Source organism: Anomalospiza imberbis, chromosome 5 (assembly GCF_031753505.1).
Source record: "Anomalospiza imberbis isolate Cuckoo-Finch-1a 21T00152 chromosome 5, ASM3175350v1, whole genome shotgun sequence".
NCBI lineage: Eukaryota > Metazoa > Chordata > Aves > Passeriformes > Viduidae > Anomalospiza > Anomalospiza imberbis.
Window position 1 is genome coordinate 39,555,710 of NC_089685.1, and position 19,089 is coordinate 39,574,798.

The 19,089-nt window shown below is 41.8% G+C and overlaps 1 protein-coding gene across 2 annotated transcripts in view; it reads left to right on the forward strand.

Moving 5' to 3' along the window:
- The first annotated feature begins 1,113 nt into the window (after positions 1-1,113).
- TMTC2 (transmembrane O-mannosyltransferase targeting cadherins 2) overlaps positions 1,114-19,089 on the forward strand; it is a 230,874-nt gene continuing 212,898 nt past the window's right edge. Inside the window, exon 1 of one of the 2 annotated variants that reach the window (XM_068190320.1) lies at positions 1,114-1,482. In XM_068190320.1, the coding sequence (XP_068046421.1) occupies positions 1,400-1,482 (83 nt within the window). In that variant the 5' untranslated portion in view covers positions 1,114-1,399. The remainder of the gene's footprint in view (positions 1,483-19,089) is intronic. The other variant, XM_068190323.1, reaches the window with a different exon arrangement.

Sequence of the window (19,089 nt, forward strand, 5' to 3'; positions counted from 1 at the left end):
AAAGAGGTCTTAATGTACTTCTTATATTTTGAGGTTGCAAAGAACAGCATTAAATAATCACATAGGGGAGAAAGAGAACTTGTTAAAAGTTCCCCAATTTATTAGACACAGCTTGATGAACAGACTCCCATTCTTCTGGGACAGCATGATGTGCCACTTGACGGAAATCATGAGGAAACAGTTACATAAAAGGGCTGGCTAGCAGCGAAAGGAGGCAATGTTTTAAAAATTTTCTATAAAAAAGAAATAATCAGCTGGATGGACCCAAATCCTTTCCATAACTTCATGCCTCTGTATCTCATGAATTCTGGAGGATGGTTCCAGTGCATTATTTTCCACAGCTGGCTTTCCTTTCTGGTCTATTTATCTCTTCTACTCAAAGTGCACATCTCTGGCTATACCCACCCCTCCTCTCGTGCACAGCAGTTGTGGGATGTCCTGAGGGAGCACCAGCTTGCAGCACTCCTTGCCCTGGGGTGTGCTTGTTTCCGACCCTCTCTGCCAAGTTTAACTGTAAGCTAAGCTAAGTGCTCCCTATGGATGTTCACACTGATAAACAGCAGGCTGTGGGCAAGTGTGGAGCCCCCTGCTCTGGCATCCCATCCCCGATATAGGTACAGCCCTTCTCTCTGCTACTAATCTGACCTATTCAGCACGGCTGAATAAAAAGAAAAAAAAAAGGGGGAAAAGGGAAACAGGAAAACAAGAAAAATAAAGACGGGAAATGGAAGAAGAGAAAAGGGGATCAGAGAAAAAGGGAAAAGAAAGGGGAAAAAAGTCAAAGAGAAAACAGAATGGAACAGGAAAACGGAAAAAGGAGAAAAGGGGAAGGAAAATAAGCCCTGATTGTGCCCAGCTGGCAGCGAGAAGCAGCCCAGCCCACGGCCCAGCCCGTGCCTCCGGAGCCGGAGCGGGCGCGGGGCCGGCTCCGCCGCCGGCGCGCGGGGCGGGGCGGGGCGCGGCGCGGAGGGCGGCGCGGGGCGGGCCCGCACGCAGGCGCGGTGGGAGCCCGGGGCGCCCCACGCGGGCGCTCCCAGAGCCTCGGCGGCGGCGCCCGGCTCGGCAGCGAGGCAGGCGCGGGCGGGGAACGGAGCTGCGGCAGCGCCCGGGCGCCGCGGGAGGAAGGCGGGAGCCGGGAGCCGGAGCCGCGCCCCGCCCCTCTCCGCTCAGCCCCGCTCCGCTCCGCTGTCGCCGCCGATCGCCCCGCTGCCATGGGGTAGGGGCGGCGGAGCGGGGGACGCCGTCAGGCTGTGGCCGCCGGCGGAGCACGGAGCGGCGCCCCGCGGTGCCGTGGGGCGCGGAGAACGCGAGGGGCAGGCGCGGCGGGGCTGGCGCGGGAGGCCGGGCAGGGCAGGAGGCTGCCCCGGTGCGAGAGGCGGCGGCGGTGGCAGGCGGAGAGATGATCGCGGAGTTGTTGAGCAGCGCCCTGGGGCTCGCCCTGTACCTCAACACCCTGAGCGCCGACTTCTGCTACGACGACAGGTAGGGCGGGAAGCGGCGGGGCTGGGCGGGCAGGGGTTGCTCACCTGTCGGGAGCGGAGCTTCGGCCGCCCCCCTTCTGATGCCCGGGGCGGCGCCGGAGGGTCCCGGGGCTTTGGAGGCTCGGACTCGGTCCTTTCCAGCCCCACGCAGCGAGAGGGGACTCGCCGGTCCAAGCTGGCATGTCCTGGGCTGGTCACTTATGCGCGGTGTCAGCGGGGTGCCCGGCCGCCTCCCGTCCCGTTCCGTTCCCCCGCTCCGCCGGGACCGAGCGCCCGCGGGAAGTTGCCGTGCGCTGCCGGGCTGCGCTGGGCGGCCGCGGGGACCGGAGCCCCGCCGGCCGGGAGCGCCGCTGGGCTGGCTTGGGCTGCCCACCTGCTCCTCTCCTGGTCGTACCTGCCCGCCGGAGCTGCGGAAAGGCGCTGGTTTTAGTCGGGGGAAATTCCGATTTGTGCCTTTTCCGGTGACTTAATCTGATCGCATTTAAAACAGATGCATAATTATTATGTATTATTAGGGAGAACAGCACGCCTGGCTAAACTTATTAACCGTCCTGGGGTGATTCATGCTCCATTGGAATTAAACCATCCAAAAAGTGAGCCGGGATTGACTTTGACAGCGTTTCATCAGCCTCTCTCCTCTGTGGCCAGAGACTGTCTGCCCCGGGGGTGGGTGGGGGGCTCCGCCGGGCCCGGCGCGGCACTCCCGGCCTCGTCCCATCCCGGCAGCGCGGCTGGAATCCTGCGGGAGCCGGCAGCTGGCCACGCGTGCCGGGCTGCCTGTGCGGCAGGAAGGGAGGGAGCGAGGAGTGCCCCTGGGTGGGTGTGTGAGCTGAGGGTCTTACGGCGTGGCTCAGGTTCACGATGCCAGCGAACTCCCTGAGCAGTTGTCAGGCAGGGTTGGTGCCTTGGAGCCTTTGGTGTGAGAGGAGGAAGCACGGTGAGGTGGGGTGAGGGATGTGCCTGATCAGGATGATGTTTGCTGCTGAATTGAACTTCCCGGCGCGCTGATGGGATTCGAATGGGTCAGATGCGTCTTTGATTAAGCATTTGTCTTGGAAAATAACCTGCCTGTCCTGCAGTAATTAGTTGCTAAACTTGGATTTTTCTTCCCTTAAGCGGTGTTACAGTGCACCTGCCGTGTGTAAGATCTGTCACCGCTTCCAGAATACTCCCCCCTGTTTTCATGGCTTGCTACTATTAAACCTATTATACTGGAAGCAAACGCCAAGTGTTAGTCCTGGTATAGGTCTCTGGCTGGGAACAGACTTGGCTGCAGAATGTGGCAATTCAGGCTTCAGCCCTCCAGGTCATTTACATGTACTTGAAGCCTTGCGAGCAATTAAGTGGTTTTAGGTTTCTGTGAGTCTTCCAGTTTTCTAAGTGATTTTTCTTAAACCTATTTGAAAGTTTTGAAGCTTCATTCATAAACAATAAAAAACTCTGCTGTTGCCCTGAAATGTGAGGTCTGAGTTGGATCAATAGGAAGTAGTGAGTATTTTGATACAGTGATGCTATTTTAAACCCGCTTATTATAGTTAAGAACTGCAGGAGTTGTGGAATATTTACATAACCCTACATATCATATATTGCAATGTTTGGGCAAAAACTGGGTTGTTTAAGCACAAGCTTAAAAGCCTGTCCTGCAGGCCAGTTCAAATGGACTAGGCATGGAAAGCAGTATGAAGTACTTTCTGGTGCTGTTGATGTGGAGGTCAGGGTTACTCTTGATCTTGCCTGAGTGTGCTTTAATGCAGTTAGAAAAAAAGTATTTGAGTATCATCTCTGAAAGCGTGGAAAAGATAATCACACACAGATTTTGCTGGTGCTAATCTCACACTGTTTAAAAGGTGTTCTGAAAGACTGCTTTGTTCATGTGTTTACCTCCTAACTAAATAAAGAACTTCTCATCGTTGTAGCTAAGATTTAGGCATTGACTAGAGTGCTCTGAAAGCCAGTTAATGGCATATCTGTATGTGGGGTCATCTAATTAGGATGTTTTTCAATTGCAGCACTGGAAGCGACAAGGCAGAAAGGACTGTTTCGTGCTAGTAATTGTTGAACTAGAAAGGGTTATCTATTCAAAGAGGCAGTCTATTCAAAGACCCAAAGTATTCTTTTAACTGTAATCACAGAATCTTGCTGCCCTGCAGGAGCTGGCTTGAAATGTAACAGTAGAAAAGGAGGTCGATGCTGGAGCTGCAGGACACAGCCCTCCATGTAGGAGATGGATCATGCTACTAACTTGAACTGAACCAAGATTGTACATTTAAGCTGGGAACCAGCAATGCCTTGTTTCAGGAGGGCAGCATATTGCCATGGTTTTTATTCTACTTCCTTTGTTATTATATTGAAATTACGTCAACTGTTCTCTTTTTAATATAGTGATCAAACTTACTACATAAAGGGTATCTATAATTGCTTTCTATATTTTATGTAGGTTGGGCAAGATTAAGTGGCATCATAAAACTTCTTACAGCAAAATCAATTTTTCAATAGTAAGATGTAATATTTTAGCAGCAGCACGGCACCAAACTAAAGACTCTATGGACAGTGATATAACAAACTTGATTGTAGTCTGGGCTTTGACTCTGTACCAAAGGGTCCAATATTTTGTTTCCCACCCTTTACCCACTTAAACTGAAATAGCATGAATTTTAAGCCTGAGGAAGCTGAGTGAGCAAATGTATGTGTTCTTACTTTTTGTCATTAGTCTGCTTAACTTGTTTCTTTCAGGCTAAGCAGATACATTGCACATAATCAATGCAGTCCCAATATTTTTGAGCAGTTGACTTACTGATTACTATGAATGAAAATGTCACTTGTCAGTTTCTAGTCAGTTTCAAAACACAGGAGCCAGTGTTGTTGGATGTTTTTGGGTTTTTTTTTGTTCTGTATATGTAGACCTAGAAAACAAAAGCTTTTGCCGCCCTTGTCCACACTGCTGTAATTCTTACAGACAGCTGTGATATTTCCTAGTTATGTGTGTAGATTATTACTGAGAGTTTCACCTCCCCAGCTCAAACCTCCTTTTCAGCTAGGACCAAATAGATATATTGTACCCCTCTTTTTACTTATTTATTTGAAGCTGAATGTGGTATGTAATAACCCAAAACAAGAGATGAATGAAGAAGGGGGGGGATATTTGATGCTAAAGTAGCTCACATTGCTTGTTAATAAAGATTATTTATTGTTAAGCAAAATCATCTTGAAACTGGTAACATGGTAGAGAGAAATGCAATTTTCATTCCTGCAGATGTGTTGAAGATATTGCTTGTTGCACCTTGTTAAATCCAGTTTCTTGCCAGATTAAGCGGGGGGGTAATCTCTGCACACAGTTAGTGTTTCATGCTAGTATCTACCAATATTACAGGAGGAAGACACATTGCTACAATTAGGTTTACACATAGACATGACCATTTTTGCCTGCCATTTAAGCCCCACCAGCCCACCTGGCAATTTGACCTGCAGGTGCCTTACACTGAAGCTGTCATCCATCATGTGGCCTGTGCTGACTAAGACAGGTCACTGTCAGTTTATAGCTGTGGAGGGGAAGATTTTGTGTTCTGTGTATCTGAGGTCATGCATTGTTACAGTGAACATGGCAAAAGGAACTCATCTGTTGAGGTGGTCCTTTCTTCTAAATCTCAGAAGAAAGGCATATTTTAGGGAGAGTATGGTAGAAAGCTTTAACCTTGAGTGATGTATTGTCTCAGTGACACATTGTCAAAATCAGTGTTCTGGAAAGTGCATACAGATTTGTCTCTGTCTGTGTAGGGGTCTTCCATGAAATTTGGTAGCACAGAGCAGCTTTCTCTAGCTTACACTGCATTTTATGTAGCAGGCCTGAATGGGGCAGCCTTGCTGATGGTAGAAAATATCCATCAGCCCTTTTTCAAAGTCGCTGGGCAATATTCCAGACTGTGTTGAAAAAATCCTGTTAAATGTTTTCACCCTGTAGTGTCAGATTTGCATCATTTTAAAACAGGCTGAGCCCATACACATTTGACAGTACCTCTGTTGGGTCTGCCACATGAGATTTAATCTAGCAAGTGACCCAAATACATGCACTAGAAGAACAAGTGTGAGTGCACTGGGGAAAATTACTTGCCATCTGTCTCCTTGTGTGTGTATATTTGATTATTAATTCACATTTGTGATTTTTATGGCCCTTTTCTGTCATCTTCTCAATTTTTCAGCTCCAAGTACACCTCTCCAGTAGCTTTTAGTAGCTCCATTTTACAGGTAGCTGCAATCTTCTGAATTCCAGGAATGAGGTTGGTGATGGGGAGACAGGGACTTATGTCCTTTCTCTGTAGTGTTTTCCCTTTGTCCCCTCTGTTCCATCTTCTGCATGCTAATTTCAAACCACCATAAAGATAATTTTTATATGAAACAGGAGTTTTAACATATTCATAAAGGAGTAAAGGTAACTCAGAAGATGCTTGAGTAACTTAGGCTGTGTAGTAAAGGTTTGTAGTTGAGTTTATGTTGTAGCTGAATATTAACCAAGTGAACTGGTAACTCATTGTCTAATGAGATGAACCTGGCACAATCATAGTCTATTAATACCAGTTCTTTTTTAAATACTGAACATAATCTAAATATGTATTTGGCTTTTGATTTAAAAATTGTTTCTGCATAAAAAATTATGTTGAATAAAACACTTAGATCCAAATGTGAAATCCTAGTGGGTGGTTTGTTTTGGTTTTTGTTTTTTTTTTTTTTTTTCCATTTGAGATGCTGTAGTATAGATATTTTAGAAAGTAAAAAAGAAATTATGTCCCCACTGGCTATATTTTAAGATTCTTGTTTCATATGTAACACTAACATAAAGCATGTCACTTCTGGTAGCTGGTTCAGAGAATAAATTCATGCCTGTTAGCAGACGGAGAGTCTCCCTGAGTCACTGATGGGATGTGCCTCATCTGCAGGAAGTTCTTCCAGCACACAATAGAGTTACAAATTCAAATGATCAACTTTCTCCAACATCTCCCATATGTATTCCAGCTGCACTTCTGAATCCTTTAAGTTTGCCAGAAGGAAAGTCGCTGAAAGGCTCAGAAGTATCTCATCTCAATTTGTTAACCATCTGATAGCTGCAAGAGTGATGAATTAGAGCTCCTTTGCTTCCCTCATCTGGAAGTTTGCCCTTCCCTTGTTGTTTGCTGCTGGGTTTGTTTTTTTCTTTTATTCTTTTTTGCTGTGAAGTTGACTGAATCAGACTTTGCTGTTTGTTTATGTAGTTTCTTTCTTCAGCTGAAATATTTGATGCTGAAACTGATGCAAGACTGCTGGCAACCTGTCGTGAGAGTTGCTCCAAAAAAAAAAGCTGGAGAAACAGACTAAATCTGAAGGCGGAGATGCTTAGTGTTATTGTTACTTATGTAGCGGTGAATCTGTTCTTTGGGCCAGTGTTTTACATTAGATTTTTAAAACATTTTATTTCTGAATATTTTATAGTCTTTACTCAGATTTTGGGATAACTGTCTGTTTGTTTGGAAAAGAAGCCTTTTGAAAATGCCCGTTTCCTTCTCTCTTCTTTTAACCCTACTTTTTGTCTGAAAAGGTTGTTTGAAAGGTGGAAGCATTTTATTTGGAGACCTGAACCTTATGCTAAAAGTTTTAAAATAAATTTTGAAATTTCTCTTGATTGTGAAACCTTTTGTTTGCCTTAGGGCTTGGCAACCTTTGACTCCTGCTTTTTCACTTGTGGCGACTAATCATACAAACTTGCCTTATGATCCTTTTGAGTGGGAGCTTGTTCTGTGGGCAGGTTGTTTAAGTCAGGATTGCAGTAGGATTTCATTTCACATCTGCTAGATCAGGTGCTTATCCTGTCTCAAGATGGCCATCCAGACTTAAGAGGTGTTATTTTTTGTGCAGGCAGTCCCTCCCTAGTAAGAGGGTGTAAATTTTGCAATTTCTTCCCCAGTTTCACCCTCTGCAGAACTCCATAGTAAACCATTTTTCCCCAAAGGCTAGCCTGTTGGTGAATGAAATTTGAAGATTCAGAGGAAAGTCTTTCTTTGGAATGGCATCCTAAATATTACTTAACATGTCAACACTACTGCTCAGTTTGTTACTTCAGGACAGTTGAAATATTTTGTGAACCTGTGAATGGCTTGTGACAGACATCTCCAAAGGCAGCAGCATGCACTTGGCTTTGTCTTCAGAGGATGCTTCAGGCTAGCACAGGGTTGCTGCTGTTTGTGTATGACAGCTGATTGTGAAACAAAGGAACAAGCTGGATCTCTGGGGCAGCAGCCAAGGATCAAGTAATCTCTCAATCACTGTTTTACTTCAAGGAAAAAAAAAATCGGTAAATCAAACTGTTTGAAGCCAATATAATTTTGTGACCCAGCTTTTGTAACTGGGGAAGGTTCCTTGATGATGCTTCACTGACCATTCCTGGCCTCCTTAAGCTTCAAGAGGGAGAAAAAGTAAAAGTGGCTTCCTTGAATACTAATCCTTATATTCCTTAGGACACTGTGAATTACTCTGTTAGCCTTCATTGTCCTAGCGGCTTCATGAAGAAAGTTTTCAAGAATAGTGGCACTTTTCAGTTGGAGGTAAATAGTACTCATTTAATGTCTTCATGTCCCTTATTTCCTTTACCTCTTGATCTTTTTAATTGCTTTTTGTTTTACTGGAAATACTGTGCTTTCAGCATAAGATTTTTTGTCTTTTATAGCTTAATTATTTTGATTTTTTTTTGTCCAGTGGTTTATTCAAGTGGCCCATATTAATGCTTCAAAAATTAAGAATCACTGTAATCTGTAAAAGCACTGTGGGTATATGTACTATCATTATATTAAAAACCAGAATTCTGTTGTATGCTAAAATTTGAGACCCTCCCTTTTATGGCATCTTTCTTCCAACAGAGCTAGACAGGTTTGCTATTAGTCAGCCACAAAGGCTCCTTAATATATTCACGGGGGTCACTGTTGACTGCCTCAGATAATTTCCTTCTCTCCAGGATTTAAGCACATTGGCCTCAGCAGCATTCCCAGTCCCAGCTGGCCCTGCAAGCCAGAGACTGACAGATGATTGAACAGGGATTTTCTATATGATGGTGCAAACCATTGTTTCTAGATGACTGGACTCGTCTGTGGAATCTTTTATTATTCAACAACTTGTCAGTAGACCCTAGAAGCCCTGCCCTGACCTCTGACCGGGGTTTCAAGGGAGGACTTTTTTTTTTAATTTAGCATCCTGTGTCCAGGATGGGTGTTCTGAATTTAGTGTTACTCTAGGCTATTTTGCTAATGAGAGGATACTATGATTTTTAGCTCCTACATGCTTTAATCGGCTAGTCCAATTCTCGTTCAGGGGAACAGTGCAGTAATTGGTAGCAGAACTATTGCTGTGAAGTCCCTGCCAGTGCCTGGATGCTATTTTCATGCAGCTTGGTAATTTGCATGCTTAAATCCTAAAAAAGGACTTGAACTCTTGAAACAGGGTCACTATTCAGTGACCAAAATTGTCATGGAAACAAACCCACTCAACAGCAGCCAATGCCCTTCCTAGATCTCTGTCCAGTCTTCTCTTCTCACCTCTATGGCTATTTACATACAGCATTTGGAAGCTGGGCCCAGGAACCAGACTCCAGTGTGCCACTTCCACATCATTGCTGTAGAATGACCTGCACCCAGTGCTTAGGTGGAAAACCAGTCTCTGAACACTCTCAAATACCTAACTAAAAGATATACCACAAGTGTTTATCTGCAGCCCCAACTGAGAGATAGCACTTCATTTCCGTGCAATGTTTCCAATTGCTTGGCTACCTGCTCTAAGTGTAACTTGAGTTAACTGCTTGTCGAAGATTTTTCTCTCCCTCTGATGCAAGGGAATATTGCTCAAAGTTTTACGGCTCTCTGTGAATTAGGTACTTTTATTTAGGAGGTGGTGCTTGGCTGAGTGTGTGGACTTCCAGTGTCATGATGTATCAGGAATGCCTTTGCAGCATCCAGCCTCCAATTTCTATGCAGGAATATTTCTCAGTTGATGCTTTCTAAAATAGCTTTTATGTTTTCTCAGCAACTACTGAAGCTGGTGATAGCTATTTACTTTGGTACTAAAAAAGCCAGCATGGAGTTCCAGTGTATGAATAAAGCACTTAAAATACTCTTCCACTAAAAATAGTTTCCTAAAGTTGATGTTTGGAGCAGTTTTAAGGTGACACAATTACTTAGTGGGGTGAAGAGGAAAAACCCCTGAGTCACTGGTTGTTGTCCATTGTAAAGATCTTTAAGAATTAAGGAAAATAAAAACCTCTCTGTAGATATGGGTCTATCTACAGCCAAGCCCTTTATTATGGAATATCACAGTTAAAACCAAGCCCTGAAATCCAGCCAACCAGCACAAAACTGTATGCATTTATCAAAGAGCCCCTTGATATATCTTCATCCAGATTCCAATAGGCGAAAGACTTCAGGGAGTAACCAGCTTGTGTGTAGAAAAGATTGCTGTGTGCTGAAGTTACCTCTAGAAGGTAGGCAGAGGAGGTCTGTCTCATTGTCATTTAAATTGTAAATATTCAGTGTGTGGCTGGTTTTGGAACTTTGTATGTTGTGGTAATTCCTGTGCCTGCATTTTACCCCAGGGTGTTTCCCAGAGGTGTTTTGTAGCATGCTTATGGCTCAGCCTGCCCTAAGGTAATGAGTAAAGTTATGAGTTGTCGATTTGAAGTACTTTTCTATATTAATACCTATACACGTGACAGGGTTTTAGTAGACACTTTGCATTGAAACATGCTATTAATTGGATTATAAAATGATAACCAACATCTTGGAGGCAAACTGGGGAGAACTGGAATTCTTAATCCAGGATCCAGGATAATTTGATTTTTTTATTTTATTTTATTTTTTTAAACGACTGATTTGTTTCAGTCTCACATGAAATCTTGAAGTGGGAGTTAATTTCAAAAGTCTGCCACTTCTGTGACTTTAACTTTGGTTTCTCCAAGTCTTTTGTGTGTGTATATAGTTTGATATTGTTTTCAGAGTGTGTTTTCAGTGGTGGACCTTTGAAAAGACATGGGAGGCTCTTGCTGCCAAATGTGCAAAGCAGTGCATTAAATAATACACTCAAAAGTTTTCCTTTTGAAGCACACAATGCCTGTGCCTTTATAGACTGTTTAGTAGTTTCTCCTCTGCAGACTGATCCTGTTGGTATTTTTAGTCATTGTGATATTGTAGCACTTTGGAAACATTGGAATCTTCTTGGTTTCATTTCACAGCCTGTCAGCTTTCCTGGGTCAGAATCAGTTTTGCTTGGCTGGCTTCTTTGTTTGAGGGGACTTGTACTGGGCTACTTTGAGAAGAGGATTAGATCCAGTTGGAAATTCAGATGAGATGCCTGCAGTCACTTCTGGCCATTAGAGTAACTTTCCTAAGTTTCCGATCTCCCGGTAGCACTGGATTTCTCTTACTGAAGTAGAAGGAGCCTATATTGTGCGAGAGGGACTCTGTGGGTGGAACTTGCAGCTGTTCTGTAGGTTATGAACCTTCTGCTCTATACTTTTTTTTCATGCTTCATACACTTTTTAAAAATAGATTCTTTTCTTTTCAAATAAAGAAAAATTGAAGGAACACTGTGACTTGTTTTATACTCTCACTTCCAACAGCTGTATGACCATGAAGGTGCTGTCATTACCTTCTCTTGTATTTGATACTGTAGTAGTAGCAACAGTGTTGATTGTTTTAATATTTTAATAAGAAGATGAAGAAATTAGACTCACATATGAGGCAGGATCTTAACAAGTCTTAAGGGTTTTACATCAGCACTCTAGATATCACTAAAATCATAAGAATATTTATATCCTGGATTAAGCCACTCTGTATTGGCACATCTCACCTTTTTGGTGCCAGTTTTTAATTGGTGAATCATCCTGGATAACTCTCTGAAATAATTTCTGGTTTGGAAGTTTGGTTTGTGAGTCTCTAGCAAGATTGCTTCCATTCTGCTATCCTTTCATTGGCTTTCCAGGACTCCTTCTAGCTTGCATGCCAAAAAGAAACACTGTAGAGTTCATAGGAAGATACTTCTCAATATGGTATGCTTCTATCTCTGTATTTCCATGCTGCAAAATCTTGAATTACAATAAGAATTTCCTTGTAATAAATTCCATGAAATTTCAGTGTATGTGTTTCATTTTCTTCAAACAGTTTCAATTGTACTTGAAGAAACTTTTAAAGGTCATCTTGTCTGTGGGGGTTGTTTGTTTTTGTTTTTTTTTTGGTGGTTTTTTTTTTTTTTGTTTTTTTTAAGAAAGAAAATAGTGTTGCTCTGGCAAAATTGACATTAGTTGCAGAAGAAAGGTTTCCTTTTTTTAACCAATTATTTGTAATTAAACTTCTGATAGCTTACATTTTTATAATTAAAGGAGAATAAAACTTAAGCTTTTTAAATCACTTTGATCTTTGACTGGAATTAAGGTTCCAGTGCCAAAAAATAATTTAAATGCTGCATGGCTGTATAAATAAAGCCTGCTGAAAGAAAAAGTACTAAGCATAATGAAAAAATTTAATCAAATGGCATTTTTGTGTCTAGCAGCTCTTTTTTTGTAGCACAGTTCTTTGTAGCTTCTTTGTAACACCAGTGTACTTGAGTAAATGTTCTATTTTTGTGAAAAGATGTAGTTACATGTTGTATTCCATTTCACAGTACATTACTCATCTCTTGCATGTAAATCACTTGGCTTGTTAAAAATGTTAGTATTTCTCTTTAATAAACATCACGCTTCTGGAGAGTTCTCAAAATATACTTTTATCCAGAAGATGAAAGTCTTAACGATGGGGAAAGGCCACAAAGAAAATGGTTCCTCACATTGTTGCACTCATGGTAAAAAAGCCAAGGCCAAGCTGGATCACCTGGAGTTCTGTCTGTGCTGCTGTTTGCTGCCAGGCACATTCCTGCTCTGCCTGGCTGTTGAAAGCAGCTCCTGCTATGGAGATGGTTGTGGTGATGTGTCTTATGGAGTATGGATGGCAGGTGAAGCCTCAGACAGGGGCCTGCTGCACCCGAATGAGCCTGGGGCTGTGTGTCAGGATGGGCCCTGAGTGATGCTGCAAGTCACTGCGTCTCTTACTGCTTGCCTTCTTCTGGAACGTGGATGAAAAATCAAAACGTCACAATTTCTTATAAAGATTTGTAGGGACAGTATGTTTATTACAGTGCTGGATGCATGTGGGGATCATTGCCTTTCAAAGGACATGCGAGCCCCTGAGAACTCCTGATCCCTTTTTATTCTTCTTCACTAGTTTGCATATTCATTCTGCTGATTTCGGTTACACTTACAGCTAGTTACACTTGTAGCTAGTTTTTTATCAGATAGTACAGAAAGAGCTCTTGAGTCACTCTGCCCTGTTTGTTTCAAGGTTTGAGGAGTTTCTCTTATCTCTTTAGCTTGGAAATTCGCATTCTTTTTCTTCAGCTGGGGCAGTTTTACTGGTGCTGCAGAGTTACTAGACTAAATAGCATATTTTACTTATGCTAGCAAGCTCAAAGTGGCAGATTTTACTTAAATCTAAATGGATTTCTACTCTATTAAATTTTCACTCTCTTTCACTTCCCTCCCTGTTCCTGCTTGTTATGATGGCAAACTTGTGGCAGCTGAAGCCACATCTTTGATGGTCTGTTGTGCTGGATGGTTCCATGTGGCTCAAGCCTTCATAAGGGTGTCTGGTTATTTTGAAACGATGGCTTGGGCTTTAAGAAAGTAACTTGTTGTATATACTTTCCCTTTCCCCAAGAACTGTGAGGTGTCTAGATGCTGCTTAGCCAGAGCAATTTTGGTTTCTCTGGAGTGTGCTTTGCTGTAGCACTGTACTTGCTTTAATTAAAAGACAGGAGTTGTGGAGAGTCTCCTTCTCTGGAGGTAATTAAAAGCCATCTGCTCCAGGTGAACCTGTGTTATTTGAATGGAGTGGGGTGGGTCTTGGACTAGATGACCTCCAGAGGTTCCTTCCAAAAGTTGCAATTTTGAAAGTCTCACTAAATTGTTTTGTTTAATGTTGAATGGGTAGGTTTGTATGTGTTCTGAGTGGAACTGCCCTGATAGAGTTGAGTAGCTGGAGTTTCATGCTTGACTGATACAGGGTTAAAGCAAAAGGAAGGATTGGATGTCCAGAGAGCAAGGAAGCTAGTTGGTCTTCTGGAATTTAGAGCCTGCTTGTAGTACATGACAAAAGAAAATAGGATATTAATGAAAAAGGTGATGTTTATATGTTAGCATCAGTAAACCTGTAAGAATTTTCAGGAAACTCTTTTCTACTAGGGGACAGTCAGCTCTTTCTCTCATTTTTTTCTTAAATGTTCTGTTTTCAATCAATATGAACAATCCTGTCCGAAAACAATTGAGGGCCACCTCATTTAGGGGCTGGGCAAGTGTGTGGAGAGGTGAGAAAAGAATCCCACAAAGAGGAAAGACCTTGAGGAATACTGACTTTCACCTATTTGTGTGTTATATACCCAGTCTGCTAGCTTGCCATACTAATGATTATTAATATTTGGTATTTTACTCTTGAAAAATGATGAAAATATTCCTATACTGACTGTGTAGGAATACCTGTAGCATTTCATTTATATATCACTAAGTGTTAAGCCTATTGTAATTCTGAGCTGTTAGCTTGATGTGTTTGGAAATAAACTAGTTTTGCAGGAAAAAAAGTTTGCTTCTCTTTGTAGCTCTGGATCTTCGTGCTGCTTGACAATAGTGTTGGAGAAGAAGGCTTCTTGAAGCAGGAAGTTTGGATAGTACAGGTCTGCAGGCACCATGGTGATAAGTACCATACGTGTCTTGAAAGGCTCGGATGCAGTAGCTTGGAGCAAGGTACCACCGTTAGGCACAGTTTCCAGAAACACATGATTTGTGTGGTATTTCAGTCTATCAATTTGGCTCTGTGCTTGGCTTGTTCTGAACATCTTGCAGACTGAAATTCGTAGATTTTGTTGAGGTTCTCTGTGTTGTAGCTTCCTATAGGCAGGGGGTTTCAGTTTGTGTTCACACTATGCTCGCTAATTGTTAATGATGTGAAAAAGCACAGGATTTTATTTTACAGCAAAAAGATTTAAACCTCAGTTCCTTACTACTGAATCCTAATGTTAGGGTACTCTTTTCTGAATAAGTAAAATGACTCTAAAGCATAAAAATAAAGACCTAAGACACAGGTAAATGTAAGTATGGGAAAGAGTACAGGATTCCAGAATAAAGAGTTATTTTATTAATGCCCGTGCCTCGGTGTATCTCTAAGTATTTCTGTAAGGAAAAATCTAAGTGATGTGGGTGAGAATTTTCACTGATGAGTGTGATTGAAATAATTTATCAATTTTTTTCCTGCTTGTCTAGTGGAACTGAAACAATTCTGCTTCAAAATACAAATTGCACTGGATCTTAGTGTGGACAAGGATTTAAGGACAGCTGTTCTTTGTGTGGCATAGTGGGAGTGATGGCTGAAGGTTTTTGCTTGAGCAAGGGCACTGAGAGCACTTTATTTTGCATACTTCTTTCAAGATAAGAAATCATGGGGAAACATCTGTGTGTAGAGTATGGAAATGTACAATGTTGTACTTTATATACTTCTGTATGTTGTATTAGTGGAGAGTGTTTGTTTTCCATCCTCATTTTTCTTGGACTAAAATCCTATATAAAGTCTGTAAAGTAGCAGAGACTGATCCGTTGAGGAGCACATACTGTGATAATTCTAAGAATGAATCTGAAATTGTACCAGTTAGTGCTTTGCCAAGACTAAGTGAGCATACTTGTAGAGTAAGTGCTCAAGGAAGACTTCTTGTTGTGGTGTATTTTGTATTGTAAAATGCAAAAGAACTCTTTCCATAACAGGATGGTTGCATTTAATATGTGTACTTAATTGTACATCTAACTATACACACACACACACACACACACACACAATAAAACACATAATTTTTCATCCCATCTGTACTCGCATGCTATCTTACGTCTGCACCAGCAGCATAGGTCATGGATAAAGGAATGGGCCCTGCAATCAGTGATTTTTCCAAAAGAATGATTAAATTATTATCCAGTTATGCCCTTGGGAGTTTCTGAGCTTATAAATATAGTAAGCAGTATGGTAATCAGAAAAAATGAACTTGTTTGTTTTGTGTTTAGAGAGTTTTTATTTCTTTAGTCATTGTTCTGAATTGCATCAGGAGCTGCTAAATTTTTACTTTCTGCAGTGAAGGATCTCTTCTGACTTTGCAATATTTGGGTTTCCTTTTTTATTTCTTTTCAAAGTTTGAAATTGGCTCCTTGGGTCAGATAACACTATCCATGTTTTCAAATAAATCTAAATGAGGAAGCAAATGCAGAGATTATGTTTCAGATGTTGCTTCAGAAACTGACTCAACTTTGATGTAATTGAATTCAATTTAGATTGGTTGACTATTGCTGCTGTTCTAATTAAAGAAAGACTACACCTTATTAATTTGTTATTCATGTAGCTGCCAAAATTTATTCTTTTTTGAAGTACAAATGAAAAGGGAACTCTTCTGCTAAGCAAAGTCAGTGTTTGTGCATAGACAATTATGCATTAACTATTTCCTGCAGATTGGATAGGATAACATGCTTAGTAATATTCAAAAAGAAGGGTAAATATAATTTAATAATCTGTTTTAGTGAAGATGTGTTTATTTTGTCTTAACTTAGTTAAAATCAAAAATAAAGCAAATAATTTTGTAGGTCTGACATGCTAGTAAGAGATAAAATGGGAGAGTATGCCTTGTCTTTGCCGCTGGGACAGTTTTACAAACACTTTGCCATGTGTTCAGCTTTTCAGATGTAAATAGTCCCATTAGATGAAATCTGGGTCTAAATGGAATCAATGGTAAAACCTGTGGCAATTTAAGTAAGGCTAGAATTTCATGAATGAGTTCAGGGAGACTGCTTGCATACATAAAGTTAAACACATGGCTGAGTGTTTGCAGGATAGAGGGCCTGCAAGGATATGAGAATAAGACCCTTGCAACACAGTTTGAAGTCTGACCTGTCTTGCTGCTGAATGATGAAGGGCCACAGTGAGGAAGTAGGGAACCATTTTGTGCATAAACAAATGCAGTATATAAAACATCTTAAATAACTACAATTCATAAAATGCTTGGTTGGTCCTAAATAATGAAGCAGTGAAAATGTTTATGGGATGTGCTTGTAATGTGTTTTTATTTTATATTTTTTGGCACAAATACATGTGAGTATCATTATTATGTTTCATTATTCAGAAAAACTTAGTAGCAGGAGACTTCCTTTTAGAAGAAGGAAGGTAAAATAGAAATTACAGGGCAGCCCCTTCACCTTGTCCTTTCAGTCCTAGGAGTCATGCAACATTTGATAATTGTGTCAACTGTTTTAATCATCATGTATATTAATTGCTTAATTTTACATCACACTTGGTAAAGTAACGCTGTGGGTATTACCATAATTGTGATCGTTCTCACCATCTGAGGCTCTTCCCTCCAGATGTTTCACCAGTTTGCAAATTTGATTTGAAGCTGCATGTGCAGCAAAACAACTGTTATATACACTACCAGATCATCTCTTTGTGCGGAACATCTTTGCAGAGCCTAGTTTTACATTTCTTGGTGAGAAATATTATTGAATGACTGCCCTCTTATAATCCTGTGAGATTATGATAAGTGCAATTTTCCAGGTTTTTGAGGGAGTCCTAATTTACATTTCATAACACACACAAAGCAGTTAGCATGAAGTCTTATGGCAGCTTGACAGTCCTTTGTGCCTATGGAAAGGGTTACACAATAGTGCACGTGCAGATAATGTTATCAGGTGCCCTTTGTGCGTGCTCACTTGTTTTACCTGGGGCATACTAAAAAGCTGCAGCTAAATTCTCATTTAAGCTCAACCTGCTCTATTGTACAATGAACTTGCATAAAGAGAGAAATGTTGAGGTCTTAAGAAAATAATAGTTACCATTCATTGTTTTGAGTGACCTCATTTTGGCATGCTCAGGCTGTTTTTCTCTCTGTGCATGGCATCGAATGCCAGTGATGGGAGGAACATGACCTCCTAGGTGAGGTCAGATTCAGGCTGCAAAGTTTCCTTCTGTCTTTGCTCTCTCTCTCTCCTCATAGGTAGGTGTAGAACCCTGTGTCTTCCCCAAGTTGGAGACTAATACTGTCTGTGTGTTTGGAGAATGGAGAAGGACTATCCCAGCTGCATTGTCCTGCAAGGCAAAGAAGTAAAGGAGCAAGGCAGTAGAAGGTTTGGCACTGGTACCAAACTCTGGCTGTTGCATGCACAGAAGATGACTGGGGCAAATACTTCTGTACTTCTTACTCAGTCTTTGTTGATTTTTTTTAAGGTCTAAATTGTTTTTGTTTCAGTCTGATAAGAAACTGATGCAATTTCATTCACTTCAGTTACTTTATCCAGCTGTGTAGGGAGCAATACCTTAGGGTGCTTTCAGGAGTTCTTGAGATTTTCTGCCCCAAGGAGTTTTGGACTGAAAAGTATGAGAAGAGCAATGCATGGAAAAGGGGCAGTGGTCCTATATCTTAGAGACTGAGTAGTGTACAAGAGTAATCTAAACATTATGGTGTCAAATAGGGGAGGTCTGGCGAAAGGAGAGGGCAAGACAGAAGAGAAAAGATGAAATGAGATACAGACCTTGTTGGCTCTTAGGTGTGTGAGATACAAAAGATCCAAACCCAGTACACAAGCTGTGAGAAGAATTGCTCTCAGGTTATGAATGCTGCTGCCTTTGCTGAGAGACATTATCCCTAGGCTTTGGCAGTCTCAGCTGTTCCTGTTGTCGGAAGCCAGGCTGGGTCAAACTGCGTAAGCCTGTTTGCTTGATGGAAACAAACCTAAGATTGATCATGCCATCAGCATGGTCAGCAGGTCTGAAGGGATGACTCTTAGTAGAGTAAGTGAGGGTAAGCAGTCAGAGCTGATAGTCTGGTCAGAGGGTACCGGGGAAGCCAGAGACCAGAGAGGTCTCTGGGAATTTCTTTCCTGCCCTTCATGTGTTTTCATCTCGCTCTTCTAACCTGTTCTCTCTGTCTCCCTGGGTGGTTTTCTCCTCTCGTTTTCTACAATAGAAAGCTATTAATACATATACAGAAAACAGATGCTGAAAGCAAAGGAGGAGAAATGAGCAAGGATTTACTTAATAGATTTAAGCCCATTCAAGAAGAAAGACACAATATGGCCTAAAAAATAGATAAATTGTTCGGGAAGGGAAAATGGATAAAACAATGTGACTGAAGACAGAGACTTAGCTGATGCTGCGCAAAACCTTGATTGCTACAGAAGCTACAGTTTTGTGACTGCCTTGTTTGGCTGTTCCTCACACTAATTTCTAGTTTGTGACAGACAATGATGATGCAGAGCACTGCTGCTTTGAGCAGGTCCTTGCCAAGGCTGCTGTGTGGCTAATGAAGCGTGAGGATTTAACCTCATCTTGGCAGTAGTGGTTTGGATGGAAGTCCAAGCTGAGCTATCATCAGAGACAAGGCTATTTTTAGGGCTATGTGTATGAAGAAATAGTCAATATAAAGCTATGGAAAACTCTCAAAAAGTGGCCCTGTGCCTTGTGCTTTGTATACTTCACACTGAAGAAGTTTTCAAATC